The sequence below is a fragment of the Carassius gibelio genome, chromosome B13 (genome assembly GCF_023724105.1).
Source record: "Carassius gibelio isolate Cgi1373 ecotype wild population from Czech Republic chromosome B13, carGib1.2-hapl.c, whole genome shotgun sequence".
NCBI classification, from domain to species: domain Eukaryota; kingdom Metazoa; phylum Chordata; class Actinopteri; order Cypriniformes; family Cyprinidae; genus Carassius; species Carassius gibelio.
The window spans coordinates 11,456,045-11,479,880 of NC_068408.1; the positions used below are offsets into that span (position 1 = coordinate 11,456,045).

The window sequence follows — 23,836 nt, forward strand, 5'->3', positions numbered from 1 at the left end:
CTGATCGAGTCTAGCATGGGACCAAATAAACCAGCAGTTAATCTGAATTATCATTTAATCCAATAATAGATATAGAGGGAATGAAGATGATGCACTGATTCACTGTGAAAGACTTTTTTTTTTACTTCAAAATATTAAATGAGAGATCAAAATGTATAGATTTATAGTGAAAGACATTTACAGTACTTAAAATGTTTCCTATAAAACTACATAACAAATTTACAATAAAGATACAGTTATGGCAAGACAAAACAGAAGTGACCTCTGTTCAGGTAAAGCACTGTTATGAAGATTTATAATCTAGTTTTACAAACTATGGGAGTCACAATTTAACAATCTTAAATTAAGGAAATATGCCCTGTAATTAAGGCTGGAAATATACTACACAATTTTTAGACTCTTAAGAGTTTTTAACATATGATGCATTATACACTTGCTGACATTGTAAATGGTTACATAAAATATAATATTATATATAATAATAATATAAATAATAACATTATACACTAATCGACTGTCACATCGTTTCGAACATAAACTGTAACAGAAGAATGCACCTCATGGCAAGATGCATGAGAAATGAAAACAACATTTGGTCTAAGATCAGCTCAAAATATTAATCAATCTTGACATCCTTCGAATGGGTAAGATGAAGCTAGAAAATATGAATCTGTGCCCATCATGCACTCTGCATCTTTTTGTGAAAGATGTAACATTGACTGTCCAAAATCTGCTGGTAAACTGGCTTTGACTTTTAGCAACTAGTCCCAGCTCCTTCAGACTGTTATTCAAAGCAACAGCTGGACAAAAGTTACATATTCAAGCCTTTATAAACAAAAACAAGAAACTAAACTGTGATGTTGCTTTGTTATTTCAAAGTCTCTATATGTGAAAAGACTGACTGCGCTTCGGTCTTCTTTTCCCTTGAAGCAGAAAAGAGAGGATTGCGCCCAACTGTTGCCTTTTAGAAGGCCCTTTGAGGTTGTACCGTCTAAAGTAAGTGGTGGTTCCCATAGAAATGGCTTGAAGCTGCTCAACTAGCAACCATCCCACCCAGGTCAGAGAGAGGAAGTTGAGCAGAGTCAGCAGGAGGACCCAGGTTTCTCTTCCTGCCACTGAGCTCCAGTCAGACAGCTGCAAACCTGAGAGTTTCAGGTAGAGGTAGTACACCGCACAGAAGATGAAGATGAGGTGAGCCATTACCATGGACATGATGAAGAGGATGAAGATGCGGTGGTTGTCCCGTCCCACACATTGATTGAGGAAGAGGCAGTGGTGGTCGTAGTCTTGGATGCACATGTCACATAAACGGCAGTGTTTACAGTTGTCCACTTGGATCAGCTGAAAGAAAACAGCTTGTGCAGTTTTGAAATTTGTATTTTGGTGACAACAATAATAATACATTTAAATATATTTATGTAATTTTTGTACATGGGTATTTAACCATCCAACATGGTTGGTTCAACCATTCAGTCCTATAAGGAAAACATATTTAATACTGTAAATAAATGAACTTCATCTCAAAATATGTCAGCAAACAGAGTAAGATCCATTTCAAAATAGTTCCAACCCTCTCAGGTAAACTATTTTGATCAAGTAAATAAAAAAAAGGTTCAGATACAGTGCTTGTCAAATAAGATCTCACCTCACAGTAAATACAGAATCTGTCCGGGCTCTTTCCAGCTTCTATTAAGTCTCCTATGCTGGAAAACTGGGAATCAGTGTCAGCTTCTTTGAGTTGTCCTGGGTTCTGGTTTAAAACTTTCCAAAAAAGTCCAGCGAGCACACAAAAATGGACAAGTGAAAAATTTAGGAGGGTATAAGCTGGCCAAAAACGTGAGCGGTCAAGGAATAATTGACAAGACATCCAAAAGATTTCAACTTTTGAAAGAGGTTGATGACATAAGCTATCTGCAAAGGATATTAGGTACAATTTTATAGAGAAAGCAAGCTATGGAATGAATTAGGCCTGCAGTCAGTGTTCCCAGGTAAACAGGGTTTGGTAACCTGTAAGTCCAAATGAAAAAGATTAAAAAGTTCATTATGCAATCATCATCCTTTATATTAGCAGTGATAAGCAATGCAATTTCAAATTACAACCCTCTCTAACCTTTGAAAGCTGTTCAGTCTATGATATTGAGAAAGAATAACTTTTGCCATGCAGGGGAAAAGCACTGCAGAAAAGATAGCCCCATATTCACCAAGAGCTGCAGCTATAATGAGAACAGCAGCCCCGGAGAGAGACGGCAACAGCAGCATCCAGAAGTACATCACTGCAGAACAGAACATTTCATGAGTTACAGCTGATCAACATCATTATACAACAAACCAACAAAGGAAAAGAAACAGTGATACCATATGATTCCTTAGGAATCCGATCTTTTGGTTCTTGACTGAAATGCATCAAAATCCTGGAGAGCTGCTGATGTCTACATAAATATTAGAGGAAAGAAAGTAGATAATCTAATTCTGTTAACAATTTAAAACTCTGTTAATATCAAAGTAACAATAATCACAACAAACAAAAAATAAAATACTGCATGAACTGTCAGTTTTTTTTAAAATGTGCCCTACTTAAAACTGAACATTAACTGCAGTGCAAATTGATTTTAATTTAATTATTTGTAATTCAATTAATTTCCAAAAAAATCTTTACATTTGCATTGGTTCTCAACAGACCTAAATGTATTCCCTTGATTACAGAGGTCTAGAGGTGAGAGGCCAGTGTGGTTTTTCATGTGTAAAATGTGGAGTCCGGCACTCTTCAACAGTAGCCAGCACACCTCAATCATGCCTTTCTCTGCAGCCACATGAAGTGCTGTCGCCCCCTGGTGGTCAACTGCCTCTGGCGTGCATCTCTGGTTAAAGATTAAAAGCAGAAGAGGCTAAAAACGAGAAATTCAGCAAAAGGCATGCAAGGGCTTAATAATCTATAATTTTATTAAATACATATAAACAAACTGTGTTTCTGAAAGTTAAAGATTAGCTTTAAACCATATATTAATTTAAGACAATGACGCAGCAAAGCCTATTATTCCAAGTCTCTGGGATGCAACACTTAAGCTGTGTCTCATTTAGAAGGCTGCGTCCTCTGGAGGACGCATTTGAAGGCTGCATACGTCATCGGGGAAGTCTAATTTAAGAAAAGTAACCGTTGAATTGCGAAGTATAAAATAAATTATAGTATTTTAAACCTCACAAGGAATAACAGTATTTTATTATAGTTACTTTTCTTAAATAAAACATCCTCAATGATGTATGCAGCCTTCAAATGCGCCTCCGGAAGAAGCAGCCTCCGAAATGAGATGCAGCCTTAGAGTGCGGGTACATTGTAAATAAATTCTCATTTTTGGGTGAACTATTCCTTTAAGGAAAATTTAAATCTTAGAAAAAGCAGAATTTTAACTAATTAATGGCATTGTTTTGGTTCTCCCACTAGGAATAGTAGAAGTGTAAAACCTGGTTCTGAAAGTAAAAAATGAAAGAAATGCAATGAATTTCCACACTAATAGGAGCAATTTATAGCAATTTTCAGGCATTCTGCATTTTCCTATCAGTGTTTTGGTGTCCATGTATTCCAGTTGTAAGACAAGCAATGCTGTAAAGTAAGGGTGCTTACATTAGCTTTAAGGAGATAGCGGACTACGTCAGTATTGCCTGTGGAAGCTGCTAAATGCAGCGGAGTGACCTTAAAGTTATCGGCATCTGTGAAACGGAACATTCCAGTCTCCCACAGGTACTGCGTGGCAATACTGAGAAAGAAGAAGAAAGAGAGAAGAACATAAAGAAGAAGTATATTTGAGTATGCAGTACACACCAAAACAAAACTACAATTCTTATAATTCTAATGTAATAGGCCCAGTTACTTACACGCTTCCACCACCCACTGCATGATGAAGACACGTTTTCCCTTGCTCATCTACTGTGTGTAAGTCTGCACCGTGCTGCATCATTTTGTGCATGATATAAATATTGCCATTTCTGTTAGAATAACACAGTAAAGTAAGCCCTCTTCATAGGACACTGGTATAAGGATCTTTCAGGGGAAGCAAAGTTTATGATGGATGTTTTAATTAAATTCACAAACATAAGATAGATGAGGTCTCTTTTACCTGCAAGCAAAGTGAAAAGGGGTTTGTCCTGCATCACAGGCAATGTTTGGGTCAGCACCGCTGTTCAGCAGAAGCTCAGCCATTGGCCGGTTTCCATGAAGAGCGGCAAAGTGAAGGGCTGTGAAACCTCCCCATCCTGCGGAAATCAGACAAAATGTACACAAATATCATGGCACTATGAAAAGTTTTTGACTAGCCAAAAGCATGAGTCGACAATTAACATGAATATAACAGATCAGCTATAAAAGTTTATAGTTAAGTCAATTTAATTTGTATATGAATAAATAGTTCTATTAATATATATTATACAATACTTCTTCATTTTTTTTTGTCTTTATAATAGGCCATTTAAGAAAACAAAACCAGTTCCATAATGACAAATCATCCAGGACATAACATGTTTTGCTGTATTATTTGGTTTGACTTTTACAACATTCTAGCCAGTCACATTGTAGAAATCAATATTATGTAATTATAAACATGTTATAAACATTTCAAAGACTTCAAAATGTGTTGACATAGAGGTGTAATAACTAAATTCTCTTGCTGAACAATTAGCCAAGCTCTTTATTTTCATCCTGTTTCCAGCTGTGTAAATAAGTTACATGAGAAATAAATCTAAACAAATAGCTTGCACTACATACTTAAATCACAACTAACATTGATTTTCATAGAGCTCAGACGGCTCATTCCCTTTTAATCAACATTTCTCTATTTATTCATCATAATTTAGCAGTTACTGCAGCTTTCATTGTATATGTAATTTTATCGAATGTCCTTTGTTTGTTTAATGACCGTGTTGACAATTTCGTTTTACTAACAATAACTGTGTGTGTGTGTGTGTGTGTGTGTGTGTGTGTATATATATATATATATATATATATATATATATATATATATATATATATATATATATATATATATATATATATTTAAAGTACTAACGTTAAATGGTTATCAAGGTAAATTTGTCGAGGGGTAGAACATTTTACAAAGTGTAACAGGTATCGGAAACAGATCGGAAGAAGCATGGCTATTGAAACATTGCATTAAAATGTATCGCACATCTAGGCATTTTCTTTTATCGCGTGGCCATAAATAGACAATAAAGCGAACGATAGATGGGTGAAAGAATGGAAAAAAACCCTGCTTTTACTCGACGCTCCATTGACCTGAATAGGATCAGGAAGGTTAAAGTGAACTGTTAACGTAGGATCAGTACAATCTCTGTCATCATCTGTCACTGTGGATAAAAAACAGCGCCCTTTAAAACAAAAGACTGACCTTTTTGTTTCAAAACACCTCGATCCTCCTGCAATAAATGGGAAACTCGATCGATATCCCCTCGTTGAATCGATTCGAAAATACTATCGTTACTTCCTGAAGCCTGCAGCATTCTGCCACCGTGTATTTACGCCTTCTGTAGGCTGAAGAAACTCTTGACTAACTGTACGAAATTCATTATAAAGGATATATTAATTGATCAGTGCAACGGAAAAGTCTACGTACACATTAATATCCTCCCGTTAGATTATCAAACAGGGAGGCAGCGATTCTGATAAAGCGTAAATACGAGGTATTGATTGAAGGGAAACTCCGCCCTCTGGTGGATCAACCGATGAACGATAGGCTCGGTGGCCCAAAATCTCAGACAATCTAATAAAAGATAATCATCTGAAATATCCAAAAGATTTAAATTCAAAGACTGGTAACTTATATTGTATACATATAAAATCTTGAGAGAGAGAGAGAGAGAGAGAGAGAGAGAGAGAGAGAGAAAGAGATGTTTTAATTGTTTCCTTATTATGCAATCGTAAACGACAGTGATTGGTTCAGGTACACCAGCGCAGGGAAACGTCACAGATACCACATGACATAGACACTGATTCTGCTTTAGGCGTCTTGGTAAAATTGTACACCTATATAACGAAACTGAAACTAAACTATTCTAATAAAAATAAAATAATAATTGTAATAAATAATATGACTCATGTTTCCTGGCCTATTATAATCAACTTCCATCATGCGCTAAGCCCCGTTAAATTCTAACAAATTTTCCCATTCTGTCTGCTCTTTTCTAGGTTGTCAAAACGTGTTTTTAGCGTCATAGTTTCAAAGTACAAATGAATAATATACTTTAAATCAAATCAAAATATACTCTAAATAGTAGAACATTGAGTTCCATTATGCACAAAGTTGAGGTTTGAGAATATAAACTGACTGTTTATACTGACAAAAGTTTAATAATTTAAGAAAGTCATGCGCTCAAAATAAGGGACACAAGATACTTTTTTTGTCTGACGGTCTGTACTGCAAGTGTGTATTTGGGTTCATTTATTTATTTTAATTGTGTTTATTCCTAACTAAACTAGTCAAGAACTCGAATATAAAAAATGTAAATGTGAAATTAGTGATGTTAAGTTCACATAAGTTTGTGAAATGTGAAATGTGAAATGTGAAAATGATCTAAACATACGAGTCTATCAGTTAAATATCGTACGAGTGTTTAATCTATTACTTCGTTTAGTCATTAGGTGATTTTTATTGTTCTTATTTTAGAAATGTTCTTTCTATTTTTAACAGTTTCCATGTCTAGTCTAGTGCAATATTTTTGTGCAATCTTAAATTTACACATGATGTCACTGTTGCTCAACATTTTACGTATTTTCAAGGCATTACCTGAAGGGAAATTACAATTCACTTTAAACATCACAAGGCATAGACACTATTTACGTTCCCTCAAACTCGTTTTTGATTGGTCAATTTTTAATCTCCATTTTTGAAAAATATAACTCAAATCAGACGTCTTGCGTCAATGAAATCTTCTTCACTTGATCTTACTTTGTTTATTGAATTGTTGAAACACACACACACACACACACACACACACACACACAGAGAGAGACATACAACGCAAGTCCTCCTTCTCCTTTTTTCACTAGGAAGTCAGGCACATGACCAGGGGCAGCTGATGTCAGAGTATCATACTGTGCAAAGTTTAGTCAACCAGATTAGGAGGCATGTCTCAGCCGGCCACTCACTGAGTGCTGCGACATGGGAAGCCAGAGGAAAACCTACTGTCCAGCCAAACGTCTACGTACACAAGCCTAAGAAAAGACTTGAGATGCCACCCACCAAACAGCAGGTATGTGTGGAGTTACAGACCGACTAAACTTATGCCTGGGGTTCATATGGGTTTGAAATGACTCAACCGACTCATTTTGACAGCTGTTGTTATGAGGTTGCGTGCTGTCATAATTCATTTGTATTTTCCATTTAAGTGTATTCAAAGCATTTCTGTTGCTTGGAGACTCCACTTCCAGGAGGACAGTATGCTAAAGATAAAAATAAACAAGGAAGTTTGAAGGATTTTAGTTAGATAGTTTGAAAGGCATGATTTGTTTGCCCTCTAACTAATTTGTTTGTATCAGGTTTAAACATTTCAGCAATAGAAAGGTCAACTATTGTGGAGCATTAAGAATATTTACCACAGTCAAAGCTTTGAATAAAGTAATGAGATTACATTCATGTGCTGTATTTAGCTGTTGAGTGAATAAACTGGTGGGAATGTGCAGTGCAAACATGTCATCTCTATAGGAATGTGAATTGTCCTTTGTAGCAAAACAGGCTCATGTCTTGACATCACAAGATCCCATTAACACGTGAACAGCTGATTGTAAGTTACAGGAAAACCCTCCAACTTACTGCTGTCTTTTGGTAACAGAAAGAAGGCAGTTGCAGATTTGCCTTTTAGTGAAAGTTTATTGACAGATGCTTCAGTTTCAATGTTTATATATAAAGTACAGTATACTGTACATTCCTTTGCTGCTACTGTTTTATGTTTAATCTCAGCAATTAAGTCTCAGGTGTTTTACCTAAAATTATACCATTTTATATATATATATTATTATTATTATTTTTTTTAAGGAGCCAGTTGGAGAAATGGACAAAATCAATAAGGACAATGGGGAATTTAGTGCATCAGGAGAGAGTTCAGAGAGCATAGAAGTGAAAACTACACAAATCCAAAGTGACACAAATGGGGTCCTAAAAGCACATGAGGATCAAGTGCTTCTTCTGAAAGATCAACTATCTCAGCTGGGTACTATGAGCCAACAGACACCAGAGCAAAGAAACCAACAGCTCACCCAACTTCTGCTTCTGTTCATCCAGGTACAGAAAATCAGTAAGAGGAGTGGAGGAAATCTGATTATTCAGTTGTTCAAACATCCATTGGCAGTTTATATTTATGCAGCATGTATTTAGTTTACAAATATATATACATCTATTATACAAACACACACAAACACACACACACACACACACACACACACACACATACATATACACACACTACTGGTCAAATATGGGGGCTGGTAAGATGAAAATGTTTTTAAAATCCCAGTGCTTTTTTTAAATTAAACCATTCTGTATATAATACAGTAAAAACAGTAAAATAATATTTCAGTAGTAATACATTTTAACATTTAATAGTTTATTCCTATGGTGGCAAAATTACAGTTTTTCTTCAGTGTCATATGATCCTTCAGAAATCATTCTAAAATGCTGATATGTTGCTCAAGAAACATTTATTATTATTATCAAAGTTGAAAATAATCACACTGTTTAATATTTTTGTGGAAACTGTGAAAAAAAAATTTCAGTATTGAAATGATACTGTATTCTTTGATGAACAGAAAGAACAATATTTAATTGAAATAGAATATTTCATATTTAAAAAGTTACTACCCTGAAACATTGAATGTTAGTGTGTATACATATATATATATATATATATGTTAGGGTGTTTAAACATTTGATTTATAATGTATTTTGGTCATATAATGTCGTAATATCTTAAAGTTTACATTATATTAGCTACTTATGAGTGACTGGATGAATTATTTGTTCCTTTGACCGAAGCAGATTGGATCACACTGACACAGATTAAACTAAAATCTTGCATTTCCTGTTTAAATTCCAGAAGTGATCCGTCACTACATGTCAGTTTGTCTAGTTTGCTGCTGTATTGACAAACACACATGACCTACTGAAATGCAATCATGCTCACAGGCTTAGTGTGTGCACGTGTGGGGGTTTACACACATGTGACTCTTTGATTTACACTACAATGGATTCTTACTGGGATTTAAGCAACCATAGGAGTAAGGAATAAGGCACCACATCTGCTTGGAAAGGCACACAAAAGTAGGGATTGATGCTGGGAGTGTTGAAATATTTACACAGCTTAGGGAAATGAAACTTGTGTAGCTATGAAAATATTTCATGTTGGAAGTTCGCCTCTGGTTAGAGGTTTTTGTTTCTTCCTTGTGATAAGTGCTGATTGTGCTATCCGTTTACTATAATCATGATAGCCTTTGTGAGAAAGAAACATGTCATAAACATATCAAACCTAATTTATTGTGTTATTAATTATTCCACTTACTCTTTATAAGGTCTCAGAGAGCAGCAGTGTCCTTGATGATCTGGACCTCCAGGGCTTGGCGCTGCAGGTTGGAGAAGCTCTTGCCTGTCACATACAGCAGAGAGTGGCAGAAAAGCCTGCAGGTATCCAAAAATAACATTTGCAAAGGTGCAGTTGGCAGTCGCACTGGGGAGGTCACTAAAGGCCAAACAACAAATCAAACTGACATGTTCTTTTGGTGTTTGAAGGGAAGTTGCTCACTTCTTTATTTCACAAACATGCAGCGAAATAAGTTGCATGATAATGTTGACCATCTTGCTATTACTCGTGTGATGCATTTCTGTTCATTTCTTATTATGGTGTTTAGTTAAATGATTATTCAAAATGGATGTTGCTGGTGTTGAAGGAACCGAAAACCTTTCTTAACTGTTGTGTTCTGATCTAAGATCAAATGGTTTTAATTGTGCTGTCTGTTGCTTTTGTCTTTGTTCGAAATAGAGGAGGCCCGATATGAATTGGAGCAGTTTTTTCAGAGGTCAGAGGTCAGAAGCAACCAAGGATGGCTTCTGCTCAAATCAATATCTCTTTTGTCCAACAGAGACTCTGTAAGTTTTACTATTAAACCTATATTATCTTTATGCAGTCAGCTCCATAATTATATTGCTATTCTTTTAGTAATAACTACACATTTTAAAAATGTAGTTAAAGAAGGTCTGTTGCTTATGATTATTTACTCATGATGGCTGAGTAAAAATGATTCCATTCAGTATAAAAGGTTACAAGTAATAATGAATTTCTCCTAGAAAATTAATTTTTTCCTTCTATGGTTTTGTTACAAAATTCAGTGTTCTAGATGTCCTACAGTACATCTGTCATTGAAAGCATTCCTCTGTTTGACAGAGAAAAATCCTGTTTAGTCATGTTTTGACGGGAAGTTTTTGTGTTCTTTAACAGGAAGTTGGCGTTATGATCAAGATAGGTCTTCCGGTGTCGTTAGTCAAGTGTCTGTACCTGTTTGTTGCTTTGCCTCCCAGAAAAGAGAGCTTTGTCTCTCGCAATGATGTCGAAGAGGAAGTCAAATGCTCTTTTCAGGACACTCTTACTCAGGTTTTTACATGTTTACATGTGTATTTGACATGTTTTATATTATGAATCAGTTACACCAAGAATGCACAACTTGGTGTAACCATCTAAAGGTTTCCCCATTAGCACTTCCAGTTTCAGAAGCAAACTTGCAAAAAATGATTTAGTTTTTACAGTGTATGACCAAAGTTTGCATGCATATCTAAAATATTTAATGCACTGGTGTCAAACTAAGAAAAATCTGTCTCTTCAAACCTTCACCTCTGCACAGGTGATCTTGCAGCTGTGCAGGCATGTGTGTTTCGTGGAGGTTCTGCTGGAGACCCAGGAGCTTTCAAGCGTGATCATCTCTCTCACCTTACTGTGGGATCAGTGCAGCCCCTCATGGAGACAGCAGGCGTCTCGAGTGCTCAGAGCAGTGTCTGCTGCACAAGCTCACAACACTGTACCTGCACTGCAAGGTCAGCAACTACACAGACAAGCCAAATAAATGCATCTTATGAGAGCATTCTTATCAGATCTTAGTATTGTTCATAACAGATAGTTTAAAAAGATTCAGAATTAGTTTATTGAACAAGTACATTGGTGCACTATAGGTAAAATCTAATTTTGTCAACAACTAAATTCTTATATTTTAGATAAATATATACTGTAAGCACATTGTCAGATGACAGTGATTGTGATTTACTTTCACATGATGCTTATTTGAATTACCTTGTTGTCTCAGTCCTCTGATTACATAACGTTTGTTTTATTTACTGGAGATCTTCATTAATTCTAGGCAGGGCCTCAGTTAGAAAACCCAGTCAGAAAGTTTGACTGGGGACATCTTGTCTTGAAGCCACTGAGAGGAAGAACAAATCTGCAGGCTAACTTAGGAAAACTTAGTTCCTGAATTGTTGATGATGTGTATTACTATTTACACTTATTTTGGTGTTTTGTTTTCTTTAGCTAGTAACTGCATGAAGATCTGCATCCAGAACATGCATAAGATCAGCGAGAACGTCCCTGGTCATGTTCTGTCTGAAGTGGCCGTGAGTGTTTTCAGCTTTGTGAAGGACTCTTATGCCGTCAGCCCTGCTCTTTTTGAAGAATTTGAGAACAATGACGGCTATGACATCTTTCAGACCATCTTGTTACGGTAAATTCATGATTTTGGGGAGGGGGGTCTTTAATATAATAGGGGACTGTCAAAGATTTTTGCAGATGTGAAAGGCACACAACTGAAGACTTAATGTCTTTGATGCATTAACAAGTACATGTAGGTGGACCACCACCTTCAGAAAAAGCATTTGCTTACTTCATTCTTAGGTACTTTCCATTCCTTTCTGTTACTCTCTTTCTTTCTCTCAGTCTCAGCTCCCTCCTCCTGCAAGTTTCTTTTCGAATGCTGCAGAATTAAATAATTAAAGAGCTCGTAATGAGATCAGCAGTAAATTGAGCTCAATCACATTACTGATCATGCCAGATCTCTCTAACTCACTGTGTCTGCGTTTCCTCACAGCAAGGGTCACTGCAGGACAAAACTGAGCTCACTGAACAATGGGTCTTATTCAATAAAGCATGCATACGCTCTTATTTGTTCATGAAATCTGTGTGAAAACATTATTTTGTTCATACTTATATCCACCAGAAATTTTCATGTTAAAAACTGTTCTGCTGCGCACATACTGTAAGCAAGAGTGCTTAGTGAATGAGGCCATTGTTATTCAAAATGTTGAGGGCGCTAAAACGTTTTGAAAAGAAGTCTCTTATGCTCTCCAAGACTGCATTTATTTGATCAAAAATACAGTAAATATTATTAAATATTATTTCCATTTAAAATAAATTGTATATTTTCATATATTATAAAAAATATATATATTTCTGTGATGGCAAAGCTGATTTTTTTGGCCGTTACTTTAGTCTTCAGTATCACATGATCCTACAGAAACCATGCTGATATGCTGATTGATGCATTTCTAATTATTTTCATGTTGTGCTGCTTAATGAATTTGTGGAAACAGTTATTTTATTATTATACTTTTTTATTTTATTAAAAAGAATGTTCAAAAGAGTGATATTTATTTTAAATTGAATTTACATTGTTAATCTATTTACTATCACTTTTGATCAGTTTAATAGGTCCTTGTTAAATAAAAGTAATAGTTTTTTTTCTTTTTTCAAAAAAATTGTACAGACCCTAAACATTTAAACAGTGGTTCATTTATACTGTGTTTACTTAGGAAGGACATATTTACATATTTTTGCTCTTCTGCAGCTGTGAAGAGGAAGTGACAGAGAAGCACTTACTAGCCATTCAAGACCTTCTAGGCCTCATTGCATCATTCACACTTTTTGGCAAGGCTGAGCTAAAGGTCACCATATGTGTGAACAACCCCCAACCACCAGGCTTCAGGTTCGACCCCACTCTGACTAACGGTAAGCCGCCATGACAGACAGTGAGTGCCACTCTGCATCTCTGCTCCACCACCTCATGGTTACAAAACAGAAAAGGCAATTATGTCCAGGATGATGAAGTGTAGCTCTCCTCACTAACCCAGTTAAGCCAGCCTGCATCCATTCTCCTCATCCATACAGCAATTCTCCATTCATCACCATCAGAGCACCTCACTTCTGAGAGAGAGAAAAACAGCCCCTTTTTTAACCTTTATTTCATTTGGCTTCGATGTGATTTTAATTATGGTTGAAATTCAATCTTATTACCCTCTGCAGCTATATTTATTTGCCATAAACATCAGATCACCTTTTTCCAAAGAGCGAATCAGTCTTTTTCATATGTTGATGCATTTGTTGATATAGTTCTAAATGTGGTGTAACTTCTTTAATGCATTCAATTTCACACACTTTCAGACAAGCATAAGTGTGATATATAAGTGTGATACTTGATGCAGAGTTTCTCATTTGCTTGAGCTAATTGATGAATATAATGGCATCAATAATGCTGCTGTCTCACTATATACTTTTAGGAATGGCATTACAAATTCTTATAAATATAAACTACAAATTGTGTATTTACTGTATAGTATACATAAAGTCAATGAATATAAGGTTTTGCTACTCAAACATACTGCAAAGTTATTTTGGGTCAGTCATGTTAATTATATCTCAAATCAGTATTTATTAATATCAGTTTTGGAGCTGCTTTTTATTTTATTTTATTTTTGCTGTACAAAATATTTTATTTGCTTATTTAAAGGTACAGGTTTTATGACCTGCCACTAGAGGGCGCACTACCAAAACAATAACAATTGCGTGGTTTGATGACGCTAAGAAGGAGTGTGGAATGGTGGGATTTGTGTCTTCTACCCAACCGCTGACGGCCATCAATCAGCAGGAAAGATAAATCATGGATTTAACCCCTACATACAAAGTCAATGCAAAGACGTGATCAGGCTATGGATCAGACGCGTCCTCGCGCGGGTCTAGAGATGCAATGCCCTGCGTTTGGCATGTATGCTCCATAATATTAATCTTGTTGATAGTTACAATAGCATACGGTTTTTTGTAAAGATACGAGTCAAAACAACTCACCGTCGAGTAAAACACAAGCGATATTGGCATCTCTTTCTAGTTGAAGTTTGTCGCGAAGCTATTTCCACATTTGTCCGCAACACTGTTGTCATGTGGTTTCTACGTCAGTAAAGGCGGTAACAAAGCGAAACTAATGTCATTGACAGGCGACTGCACTGCCCCGTGTCACTGTTTAGAATGGGAATTTTCTCATGATTCACAAGTAGTTGAAAACATTAGAGATATTGTTAGTAATCAGCTGGACAAAATATATAAAACTAGCCTAGTCATTTTTGGATATTTTACTGCAAATATCTTACAAAATATACCTATAATATAAATGTAATTGTTTTCTAATTGTATTCACATTATTCACTGTACATTCTGTTTTTTTTTACTAGAATATCTGTGAATAAAAGCTTAATTAGTTGTCTCTTTTTTACCTTACTTTCTATATGCCTGACTGTCTTTCTATCTTCAGATTCGCCAGTGAAGAACCTCACAGCCTTCAAAATCATCCAGTCCTCCTTCTTGCGGTCAGGCAACACGGTGATCTGCAGCCAAATCCTGCGCACCATCCAGATGATCTGGTCTTGGGAAAAGGCTAACTTCTTCCTGCTGGAGTGGTCTCTGCAGTCTCTGGCTCAGCTGGCAGAGTGTGTGTGGCAGAAACCGCCACCTGTTCACCTCATTTTCTTCGAACTGCTTGAGACTGTCATCCTCCAACTCTCCTACATCCCACACAAGACAATCAGAAAGGTCCAAGCTGTATTGAAGCAGGGTTGTTCGGAGGCCTTCAACGTTGCAGCTCTGGACTGCTTCTACAGGCTCATCATGCACAGTGGACTACTGTCTGAAGTCCTGAGTGATGGAGGACTGAAGGAACAACTGTTGTTTGAGCTTAAACGAAGGGCAAAGATAATCAGAAAGACAGGTGTTGCTGGTAAGTCTTTTTTGGTGTTCTCTGTACTTTGAATTACAAAAACAAGACCATTTGAAATGCAGATGCCTGATCCTGATTTGAGATCCTATTTATTGACAGTGAATGAAGTTGAGGAGAAGTCTGATAGCTATAAGACAAAGTTGACCACCAACATCTTAAATGTGGTTGCAGCCCTGGCCTTCCAGTCAGTCAGAAACACTGGTTAGTTGAAGTAATTTTCTTCAAAACAATATTTTACACTTAAAAAAAAAGTGTAGTATTTTTTTTTTATGTTTTTTTTTTATATTTAATTGAATGTGTTATTTGTCAGTTCTTTGTAAAAATGTACTGTGACAAATGTTTGCAGTGTGTGCAGGCAATAATTAAAATAAAATATAGTTAATTACTATTCAATTAATATAGATTATTTAGTTTTTATATAAATTAATTTATAATAAATTAAAAATATATAATTTGAGGTAAGGAGTCTGAAACCCAAAAGTCATGATATTGTATCTGATCAGTCTCTTTGATTTAATAGTGTTTATCAGGGACTTAGGAATGATTCCCTATGTGAAGATCTTTCTGGATGTTGAGCAGTTCCGCCGTCCTGCTCTGTGCATCCTGGAGCAGCTTTCGGAGGTCAATCCCGAGGAATACATGAGCACCACCATTGGAGCCCTCTGCTCCTCCACTGAGAGCGAGATCAGACTCAAACAAGATCTCTTACAGGTATTTATTTCATGCTGTTTTTCAGTTTTCGCTAACCCAGATACTTAATCACATATGCCTTCTGAAAGGTTGGTTTTCCATACATACAGTATTTACGACCTCATAGTTTTTCCTGATTTCTTACGCTTGTAAACATGTTGAAATACAAGTCACAGTTTATTCCAAAGCATGATTGGATTATAACTGAGAGAACTCCTACTAAAACTAAACTGGGCTCAGGTATCATGTACCTGTCTGTAAATTCAGCTTCCATTCCTAATTCTAACAAATTATAACATGGTTAAAGCACAATGAGCCGGTGAATTTATTATATCAGCTTTTGGGAGCCTGATTCCATTATAGCCAAATTCAGATTGATTTGCTAATATACTGTTAGCTGTTAACTCAAGCTTCATTTGATTAAGCTCGCAGCCTTGTGGTGCGACACACACAAAATTATGAGGAATATCAGATCAGAGAATGTGAGAGGAATCCAATTATGCATAACTATGTTATTCAGTTACTGTACATGTCCATTTTTTAGATTCAAGTGCAGGAATACTAACCTGCAGACCATTAAAGTATAACTGGGTTAAGGCTGATGACAATTGGATTCACCCCGACCACCCTGTGAAATGTGTCAAAGCCATTCTGATTACTTCTATTGGTCCTAATTAGGTTTGGGCTTCATTTTATGACACATTAGCTCTTTGATGTATTAGCATGGTAGATTGAATAAGGGTTAATCCATTTTGTGCTAGGCTCTTCGATACAGGAGACCTCTCCCGTTTCCCTTTTCGTAGTGATGCATTGTATCCGAAACAGATATTCTGAACACATCCTGGGTATTGTAGGCATAGTAAAAACTAATTCCAGTGAAATTGCTGATTGAAAAGCATTGACATTTGAAGTACACTACTGTTCAATTGAGGTCAATAAGGCATTCTTTTTAATTTAATTTAAAGTATTAAATTGATCAAAGTAACACTTAAGACATGTATAATGTTGCAAATGGTTTTTATTTTAAATAAATGTTGTTCTTTTGAAATTTACATTCATTAAAGTATCCTTAAATAGTATCATGGTTTCAACAAGAGTATTAAGCAGCACAACTGTTTTAAACATTGATAATAAAAAGAAATTATACTTAAGCTGTAAATTAGCATATTAGAAATTATTTCTACAGATCATGTGACACTGAAAACTGTAGAAATCTTTTTAATTTAATTTAAAGTATTAAATTGATCAAAGTAACACTTAAGACATGTATAATGTTGCAAATGGTTTTTATTTTAAATAAATGTTGTTCTTTTGAAATTTACATTCATTAAAGTATCCTTAAATAGTATCATGGTTTCAACAAGAGTATTAAGCAGCACAACTGTTTTAAACATTGATAATAAAAAGAAATTATACTTAAGCTGTAAATTAGCATATTAGAAATTATTTCTACGGATCATGTGACACTGAAAACTGTAGAAATGGCTGCTGAAAATTCAGCATTGCCTTTGCAAAAAAAAAAAAAAAAAAAAACATTCTATTTTCCATTTAAAATTGTTTTAAATTGTAATAATATTTCACAATTTTTACCATATTTTTGATCTAATAAATACAGCCTTCGTAATCATAAGAGACTTAAACCCTGGAAGTGTGCTTGTAATAATCCCTTGTACCTTGCCTTTGGACAGTCTATCATGAAAGTTCTGGAAAACCCGAACAGTTGGAACGCCTTCCGCACTTCTGGAGGCTTTACTGGCCTGCTCTCCATAGTCGTGGACATGGAAGGATCTCTAATGGAGGCACCGATGGGACCGTGGGCCTCTTTGAGCCGCCACAGCCTTGTTGAGCTGCTGCTCCTCATCCTACACACCCTCGCCCTTGCTGTGCACGTGCACCCTGTCAACGCCCACTTTTTCCACACGACCGGAGTCTGCGAGAAGCTGGGTGATGCCCTGCTGCAGGTGGGCTGTTTCCAGAGAGGGGTCCCTGTGGAAACAGACAAAGAAAGCTCAGACTGCAGGACTTTCCAACAGTTTGTGGAGGCGGCGGAGAGGCCAGAACCCCAGCTGCCACCACCTTTAGGAGACTGTGTTAAACTGCTGGGATTCCTGGAGCAATTTGCTACGGGCATTAGCTTGGCTGCAGATCCATGCACACAACTGCAGGATAATAATGAGGCTGGTGAGAGTCAGAGGACAGGGGAGCCATCCAATGAGGATGAGGCGTTAAATTACACTAGGGCCGCAAGTGTCTCATTTGAGTCGACAGATTCTGGGAGGTAGGTGCTCTCAATCAATTGTATAAATTTATAGAAATTAGTTTGCTGTCTGTTTTTGTTTAGTTTATTTTTGTCTGGACAATTACATATAAATAATTCCAAAAATAGCTAAACTGCACTGCATGGTAGTTTTTTGATACAGATGTCTATACCTGACAAGTCCATAAATCATTACTGGGACAGCTTCTGCTTTGCTTTTTCTGTCTGTCTATGATTGGTAAACATGTCATTGCTTATTCAGGACTTACTATGACCTCCCCATTCTTCATCCTGGAGCTGTTAAGCTGATCATGATTCTTCTGCCTAGTATTTACTGTCCCAGTGACCCTAGTGTAAGTAAAACCACAAACATGTTCATATCTTCTACATAATTTCTATTTGGTGTGATAATTAAGAGGCAATAGGATTAAATGAACAAGTAAACAGCATAGAAGTGTCCACAAAATGCTGAAAAAAAAAAAAAAAATGCCAGTCCAGTCAGTGTCACATAATCCTTCAGAAATAATTCTTATATGCTAATTTGGTGCATAAGAAACATTTCTTATTACTATTGGTGTTAAAAACTGTTTTCAGGATTCTTTAATAAATATAAAGTTCAAAAGAACAACATTGATGAAATACTTTATACCATTATTAATGTCTTTACTGTTAGTTTTGATCACTTGCTGAAAAAAGGTATTATTTTTTTTTTACTGACCCAAAACCTGAGCATATACTACAATAATTGCAGACTTTCTTTCCTTTAGTTGTCTGAAGAGCTACAGCTGGCTGTGGCTCATCACGTGCAGACTCTGGTGAAGTCAGAAAGAAACAGGCAGATCATGTGTGAGTTTGGACTGCTGTCCACATTGCTGACTCACTGCAAACACATCCTCATCGACAATACCCATTCACTACATCTGCCCACAGTCCGGATCCTAGAGAAACTCGCATCTCAGTCCATGGATCACAAGTGCCTCAGGTCAGCGTAAGCAGATGCCAATGCATGCCTCATGACAAATGTTGAATATATGATATGATGAATGTAGGTTTACATATTTGTGTGCCATTACAAAAGTGCGTTTTATCTTAGGCAGTTTCTATGTCTTGGGGATCCTCTGATGTGCAGTGGAGAAAATCTTCTTTCTGTCTCATGTGAAGAGGCCAGCAACTCAAGTACAGTTCCTCCGAATCCTCACAGACTTCCTTTTTGGATTACTTCCTGTTTCATGGGAGAAAAAAAAAATCATATAGTTACATCTTTTGTTTGAAGAGAGTGTTTAGATTTTCATAATTTTCTGTTATCTGTTGCAGACCAGACAAAAGACTCTGAAGAGGATAAAAGAAAAACCTTAATAAAGACAACGAAAAGAAGTTTCAGTTTACTGAAATCATCTTCAGACAGTGGGACGGTAGTTCCTCTTCATAGAATCATAAGTCTTGTCTCTATCACATCGCCACGGTGCTTTCTGGCACAAAAAGTCTCCATTTCCCCTTCCTTTGTGGAGTTTGACATGACAGACAGTGGCTATGGGTATGTGTTTCAACTCCCTCAGAAAACAATCGGTTTTAGTACAATACAGGTTTGTGTCTTTTAAAGCAGTGGTTGTCATCCGGGGGCAAAAATGATTGTGGTTAATTCATGCTTTATATTGGCACTCTAAGTTACTGTTAATATAAATGTTCTTTGAATATTATGTTGGGCAATAGGTGAGAACCACTATTTTAGGTACTTTTACATTTTAGAGGTTAAATTTACCATTTCATTGCCAAATGTAAGATGAGACTGTAAGTAGAGTTGCTGATATATTACTTAAGTTTTAGTTATTATGCTAAATGACCACTAACAATTTTGTCTCCGCAGATGTCTGTTTCTGCCATCTCTTGCCACAGTAAAAGGTGTCAGTGCAGATTTCATCTCTACAGGAGGCTTGGGCTCTGGTAAGAAAATCTGTACAATTACATTGTTGCCTAAAATAATCTGAGATACAAATGAAAACCCCGTCCAAAACATGAGGCATACAATACTAATAAACTAATAAAAGATTGTTTCCAAATTGATTTATCACATCAGAAAGGTCCCATTTATTCATGTATGCATTTACAATATACAATTCTTGTTCATCTTATACAGTATAATACCCTCTTGTTTATTTCTGCAGACTGCAGAAGCTTCCCTCCTTCAGCAGGCCTTTCTTTCTCCTGCTGGTTTATGATCGGTAGGTTCAGCTCAGCCTGTGAATCCCACCCTGTGCGTCTGCTCACAGTAGTGCGCTACATGTCTCGTGCTGAGCAGCAGTTCAGCTGCCTGTCTGTCAGTATCTCTGCCACCGACGGCTGCTTGGTGATCTCCACTGAGGAGGAACCTTATCAGTTCTTAGGTGAAAATGTTCACTTCAGATGACCTTTTATTTACACTTTTGTAATAGTTTTGGCATGTATTATTTACAGTATTTATTTTATTCTACAGACATGATGGAGCCAGACGAGCAGACTCCCAGCGCATTACCATCCTCAGTGAGGTTCAAATGTTCCAAACAGCTGATACCAGGCCAGTGGCACCATCTTTGTCTGGTTATGGCCAAAGGAAACAAGAACAGCTGTTTAGCCACTGTTTATCTGAATGCAACAGCAATTGGAACAGCAAAGGTTTGTTTACATATATATATATATATATGTATATGTGTGTGTGTTTGTGTGTGTGTGTGTGTGTGTGTATAATTAACACATTTTAAATAATAACGCCAAGGTCATGGGTTCAATTCCCAGCCAATGAAGAACCTGAAAAATGTGTTCCTTGAATGCAGTTTAAATTGCTTTGAAAATAGCTTAATTGTTAGTCCGCATTAATTGACAAAATCTGTCTCTGTTGCTCTTTTTGCAGATCAAATACATTCAGCCATTTCCCGGTCAGTCATTATCAATGGATCCCTCTGCAGTCATTGACGTGTGTGGGATTATTGGCACTCCATCTCTATGGAAACAGCATGCGGCTCTGATCTGGAGGGTTGGTCCTACGTACTTCTTTGAAGATGTTTTGAGTTCTGATCAGGTGGAGATTATTTATGGACAAGGCACCAAATATATTGGCAACTACCTTGCTCTCAATGCCCAAGGTGAGAAAGTTTGCTTTTCTCTGTCCAAAAACAGTTCTGAATTCGATGGAAGTCTGTATTTACACATGAACATTCTAATTAGGAGGTGAGACGGATGTTTCAGTGTCCCAAATAAGGATGGTCTCCCCAGAGAGGATTTCCTTTGCCATAAACATGGCAGTGTCTACCATCACTACAGTAGTAGATATTAGAGACCAGTACAATGAAGTGGACTGTCGCCTTATAGCCAAAGAGGTGCTTTAATTTTCCTTTTTTGTTCATGGATTGAATTATTTTGTTTGTTAAATCAAGTTACTCTTCTATTATTTTTATTACAGATGGGGATCACATCACGTGATAATTGTACTCCTGTCTTCCTGGCTCATAACATCAGTCAGCACCTTAGTGGAACTGCTCGGACAATTGGGGCAGCCCTGGTTGGTTGCTTTGGTAAAAAGTCTACTAGCTACTTCTCTAAAGTGCTTGCTGTATAACAAGATTGCAGCATTTTTGTTTTTGTAGTGAACCTTTAATTTAAAAGCTGATTTTACACTTTGATGACCAGGTGTAAGGACGTTCAAGTCATGCAGTGCTGCAAGTAGCTTCCAGTTCATTGGTGGACCTGCTGCCATTCTGAGTTTGGTGGCAATGGCCTCAGATGAAAGCTCCCTGTATGCTGCTGTCAAAGTTCTGCTCTCTGTTTTAGAGACAAATCCTGTGATGGAGCAGGAGATGAAACGAACTAATGGCTATAAGGTAGTGCTGTCAAATCATTTAAGTTAAGACTTACAGTATAACGAATCAAAGCTGTAGATTTGATTTGTTTTGTGTTTTCAGCTCTTGTCATTCCTGCTGAAGATGAAGTCTCAGCTGATCAGCAGGAGGATTTTCCAGCTCATTATGGCCATAGTGGGCACAATGGAGCTGGGCATTGTTGCTGTTCGCATTCCAAACATCACTGCCTTCCAGGACATCCTCTGTGACTTTGAGGTGAGTTGTAAGTGATGTTTCTATATAGCTACAATATTGGTCTGCTCTGGTGAGTAAAAGAGCATTCTGAATGGCTTTAAATTAATATTAATAGAGCTGTTCAGTCATGACGTCAGTTTGTAGACTAAACCAGGAGGCTAACATTCTGGCTGCCACTACAAAGTGAATCTGGTCATAGCTAAGTCTATATTTAGTGACAACATTGTTCAAATACTTTGAGTGTTGTTGTGAAGGTTGAAAGCCACTGCGCAAATCTAATAAGATGGCACATAGAAATTCACTTTTAAGAACTGCAGGGCAGGTTTATTTTATGTTCTGTTTCTAGTTTTCCTTTCAGTTATTGCATATGTGGACTAGCCTGTATAAAAATAGCGCTAACAGTACTTTCAACATGCAAAATAAGGAAGTAGTTAACTAGAGACCTTATTCTAAAAACCCATAGGAAAATTCAGAGGGAACTCTGATGCTAATTTTGTTTCTAGCTTTCTGTTGTTTCGCAAGATGTAAAATGTTAAAAGTATTGTCATTTAAGTTCTTTTTTTATTTTATTTCTGTAGGTGTGGCAGAATGCTCCAGAAAATCTTGATGTTTGTGTTTTAAATCATTTCGTTGATATCCTGAAGTCATCAAGGTACGCTGTAGGTTACTGATGTCACGTTGTTGTGATCACATGTTTAGTGTCTGGCATAAAGTTATGTGAAACATACGGCTCGCTTCCTGTTTTTCAATCTTGCAACCATGCCAGTGCTTTTGCTGTGGATAAATGTTTCTAATAGTGAGTTTGTTTCCAGTGGGAGTCAACACAATGCTGAAGTCATGCATAGACTCAACATGATGAGCAAACTCCTGATCCTTCTGCATGATACAAGTGTGACCCGCAGGAAGGTGTCGGTCATCTGCACCATCATCAGATCCCTCCTTGAGGAACATTTCAACACCACAGACATCAAGAGGCATGTTTGTTAACTTCTGTAGGCTCTTGCATTTTTGATTATCAGACAATATTGGGTAAATCACTAAAGATTTAAGACACTGAATTAATAATGATTATTCACTCAGTTTGATTTCTTGACCTTCCTGTTTGTTCCATCAGGCTTGGACTTTTCTTAGTTCATAGTCTTTTGCCTCCGACTTTGAATGAGAAAAGCACTTTCTCTGATTTGGATTTTGATGATCAATCACAAGGTACAAATTTTTACAATAAACATTCACTTGTTCTGCTAAGAAATCTTGAAACCTTTGAAGGAAGCTCACTTTTGACACTTTTTTACACTCTTTGTGGCTCTAGGCTGGAGTCAGACTCCTGGGAGATCCGTTTGGATCAGGAACCAGTTGCTCTCTATGCTGTCTTCTCTAATCATCTCAAACATTTCAAGAATGTGAGTCAAGTTTAGCAATGTAATAACACAAAATATTGCACTCTCTATCCTTGTTTCTATGAACCCACAGACAAATAATTGATTCCTGTGTTTTACATTATGTTTCTTAAATGACAGTAACCAGGAAGAGGTATTTTACGCATTGGGATCCGATTGGTTCCTCCTGTTCTTACAGGGCCACATCCACACCAGTACAGTGCTGCTGGTGCTCACACTGCTTACTCACTTCTTATCATATCCAAACATCCTGGCCAAGTTCAGAGAGGGTGTGTCACCAGGAACATTAGTGGAGACCATGGATATGCCCACCAGTATCACAGGTAATTCCAGAGGGAATGTCAAAAAGTAC

General features: G+C 36.8%; 2 protein-coding genes across 5 annotated transcripts in view; one reads left to right on the forward strand and one right to left on the reverse strand.

Moving 5' to 3' along the window:
- Window positions 1-98: 98 nt before the first annotated feature.
- On the reverse strand, window positions 99-5,790 carry si:ch211-223a10.1 (uncharacterized). Its single transcript, XM_052572429.1, has 10 exons — window positions 5,397-5,790; window positions 4,113-4,248; window positions 3,871-3,981; window positions 3,620-3,752; window positions 2,680-2,858; window positions 2,356-2,429; window positions 2,111-2,273; window positions 1,925-2,007; window positions 1,646-1,836; window positions 99-1,341 (listed from the first exon to the last, which is right to left on the reverse strand). The coding sequence occupies exons 1-10, from the start codon at window positions 5,506-5,508 to the stop codon at window positions 883-885; spliced, it is 1,641 nt and encodes a 546-aa protein (XP_052428389.1). The 5' UTR covers window positions 5,509-5,790; the 3' UTR covers window positions 99-882.
- A 1,299-nt stretch (window positions 5,791-7,089) lies between these two features.
- Window positions 7,090-23,836, forward strand: part of wdfy4 (WDFY family member 4) — a 44,674-nt gene continuing 27,927 nt past the window's right edge. For 3 of the 4 annotated variants that reach the window (XM_052573082.1, XM_052573083.1, XM_052573084.1), the window contains exons 1-29: window positions 7,090-7,257; window positions 8,040-8,285; window positions 9,569-9,680; window positions 10,036-10,142; window positions 10,492-10,644; window positions 10,892-11,081; window positions 11,572-11,761; window positions 12,881-13,041; window positions 14,615-15,076; window positions 15,176-15,277; window positions 15,597-15,787; window positions 17,455-18,044; window positions 18,286-18,376; window positions 18,791-19,005; window positions 19,117-19,199; window positions 19,338-19,557; window positions 19,888-19,964; window positions 20,186-20,404; window positions 20,494-20,672; window positions 20,908-21,139; window positions 21,222-21,373; window positions 21,457-21,568; window positions 21,684-21,874; window positions 21,956-22,108; window positions 22,666-22,739; window positions 22,900-23,061; window positions 23,202-23,293; window positions 23,397-23,487; window positions 23,605-23,807. In XM_052573082.1, the coding sequence (XP_052429042.1) occupies window positions 7,237-7,257; window positions 8,040-8,285; window positions 9,569-9,680; window positions 10,036-10,142; window positions 10,492-10,644; window positions 10,892-11,081; window positions 11,572-11,761; window positions 12,881-13,041; window positions 14,615-15,076; window positions 15,176-15,277; window positions 15,597-15,787; window positions 17,455-18,044; window positions 18,286-18,376; window positions 18,791-19,005; window positions 19,117-19,199; window positions 19,338-19,557; window positions 19,888-19,964; window positions 20,186-20,404; window positions 20,494-20,672; window positions 20,908-21,139; window positions 21,222-21,373; window positions 21,457-21,568; window positions 21,684-21,874; window positions 21,956-22,108; window positions 22,666-22,739; window positions 22,900-23,061; window positions 23,202-23,293; window positions 23,397-23,487; window positions 23,605-23,807 (5,071 nt within the window). In that variant the 5' untranslated portion in view covers window positions 7,090-7,236. Of the gene's footprint in view, window positions 7,258-8,039; window positions 8,286-9,568; window positions 9,681-10,035; window positions 10,143-10,491; window positions 10,645-10,891; window positions 11,082-11,571; window positions 11,762-12,880; window positions 13,042-13,074; window positions 14,075-14,614; window positions 15,077-15,175; window positions 15,278-15,596; window positions 15,788-17,454; window positions 18,045-18,285; window positions 18,377-18,790; window positions 19,006-19,116; window positions 19,200-19,337; window positions 19,558-19,887; window positions 19,965-20,185; window positions 20,405-20,493; window positions 20,673-20,907; window positions 21,140-21,221; window positions 21,374-21,456; window positions 21,569-21,683; window positions 21,875-21,955; window positions 22,109-22,665; window positions 22,740-22,899; window positions 23,062-23,201; window positions 23,294-23,396; window positions 23,488-23,604; window positions 23,808-23,836 lie in introns of those variants that run through there. The other variant, XM_052573085.1, reaches the window with a different exon arrangement.

Coding starts and splice junctions, on each gene's coding strand:
- si:ch211-223a10.1 (XM_052572429.1), bottom strand. CDS start 5,508: ATGCTGCAGGCTTCAGGAAGTAACGATAGTATTTTCGAATCGATTCAA. Junction 3,753..3,870: donor GCAGTGGGTGGTGGAAGCGT/GTAAGTAACTGG, acceptor CTTCTTTCTCAG/TATTGCCACGCAGTACCTGT. Junction 2,274..2,355: donor GATTCCTAAGGAATCATATG/GTATCACTGTTT, acceptor TCTGTTCTGCAG/TGATGTACTTCTGGATGCTG.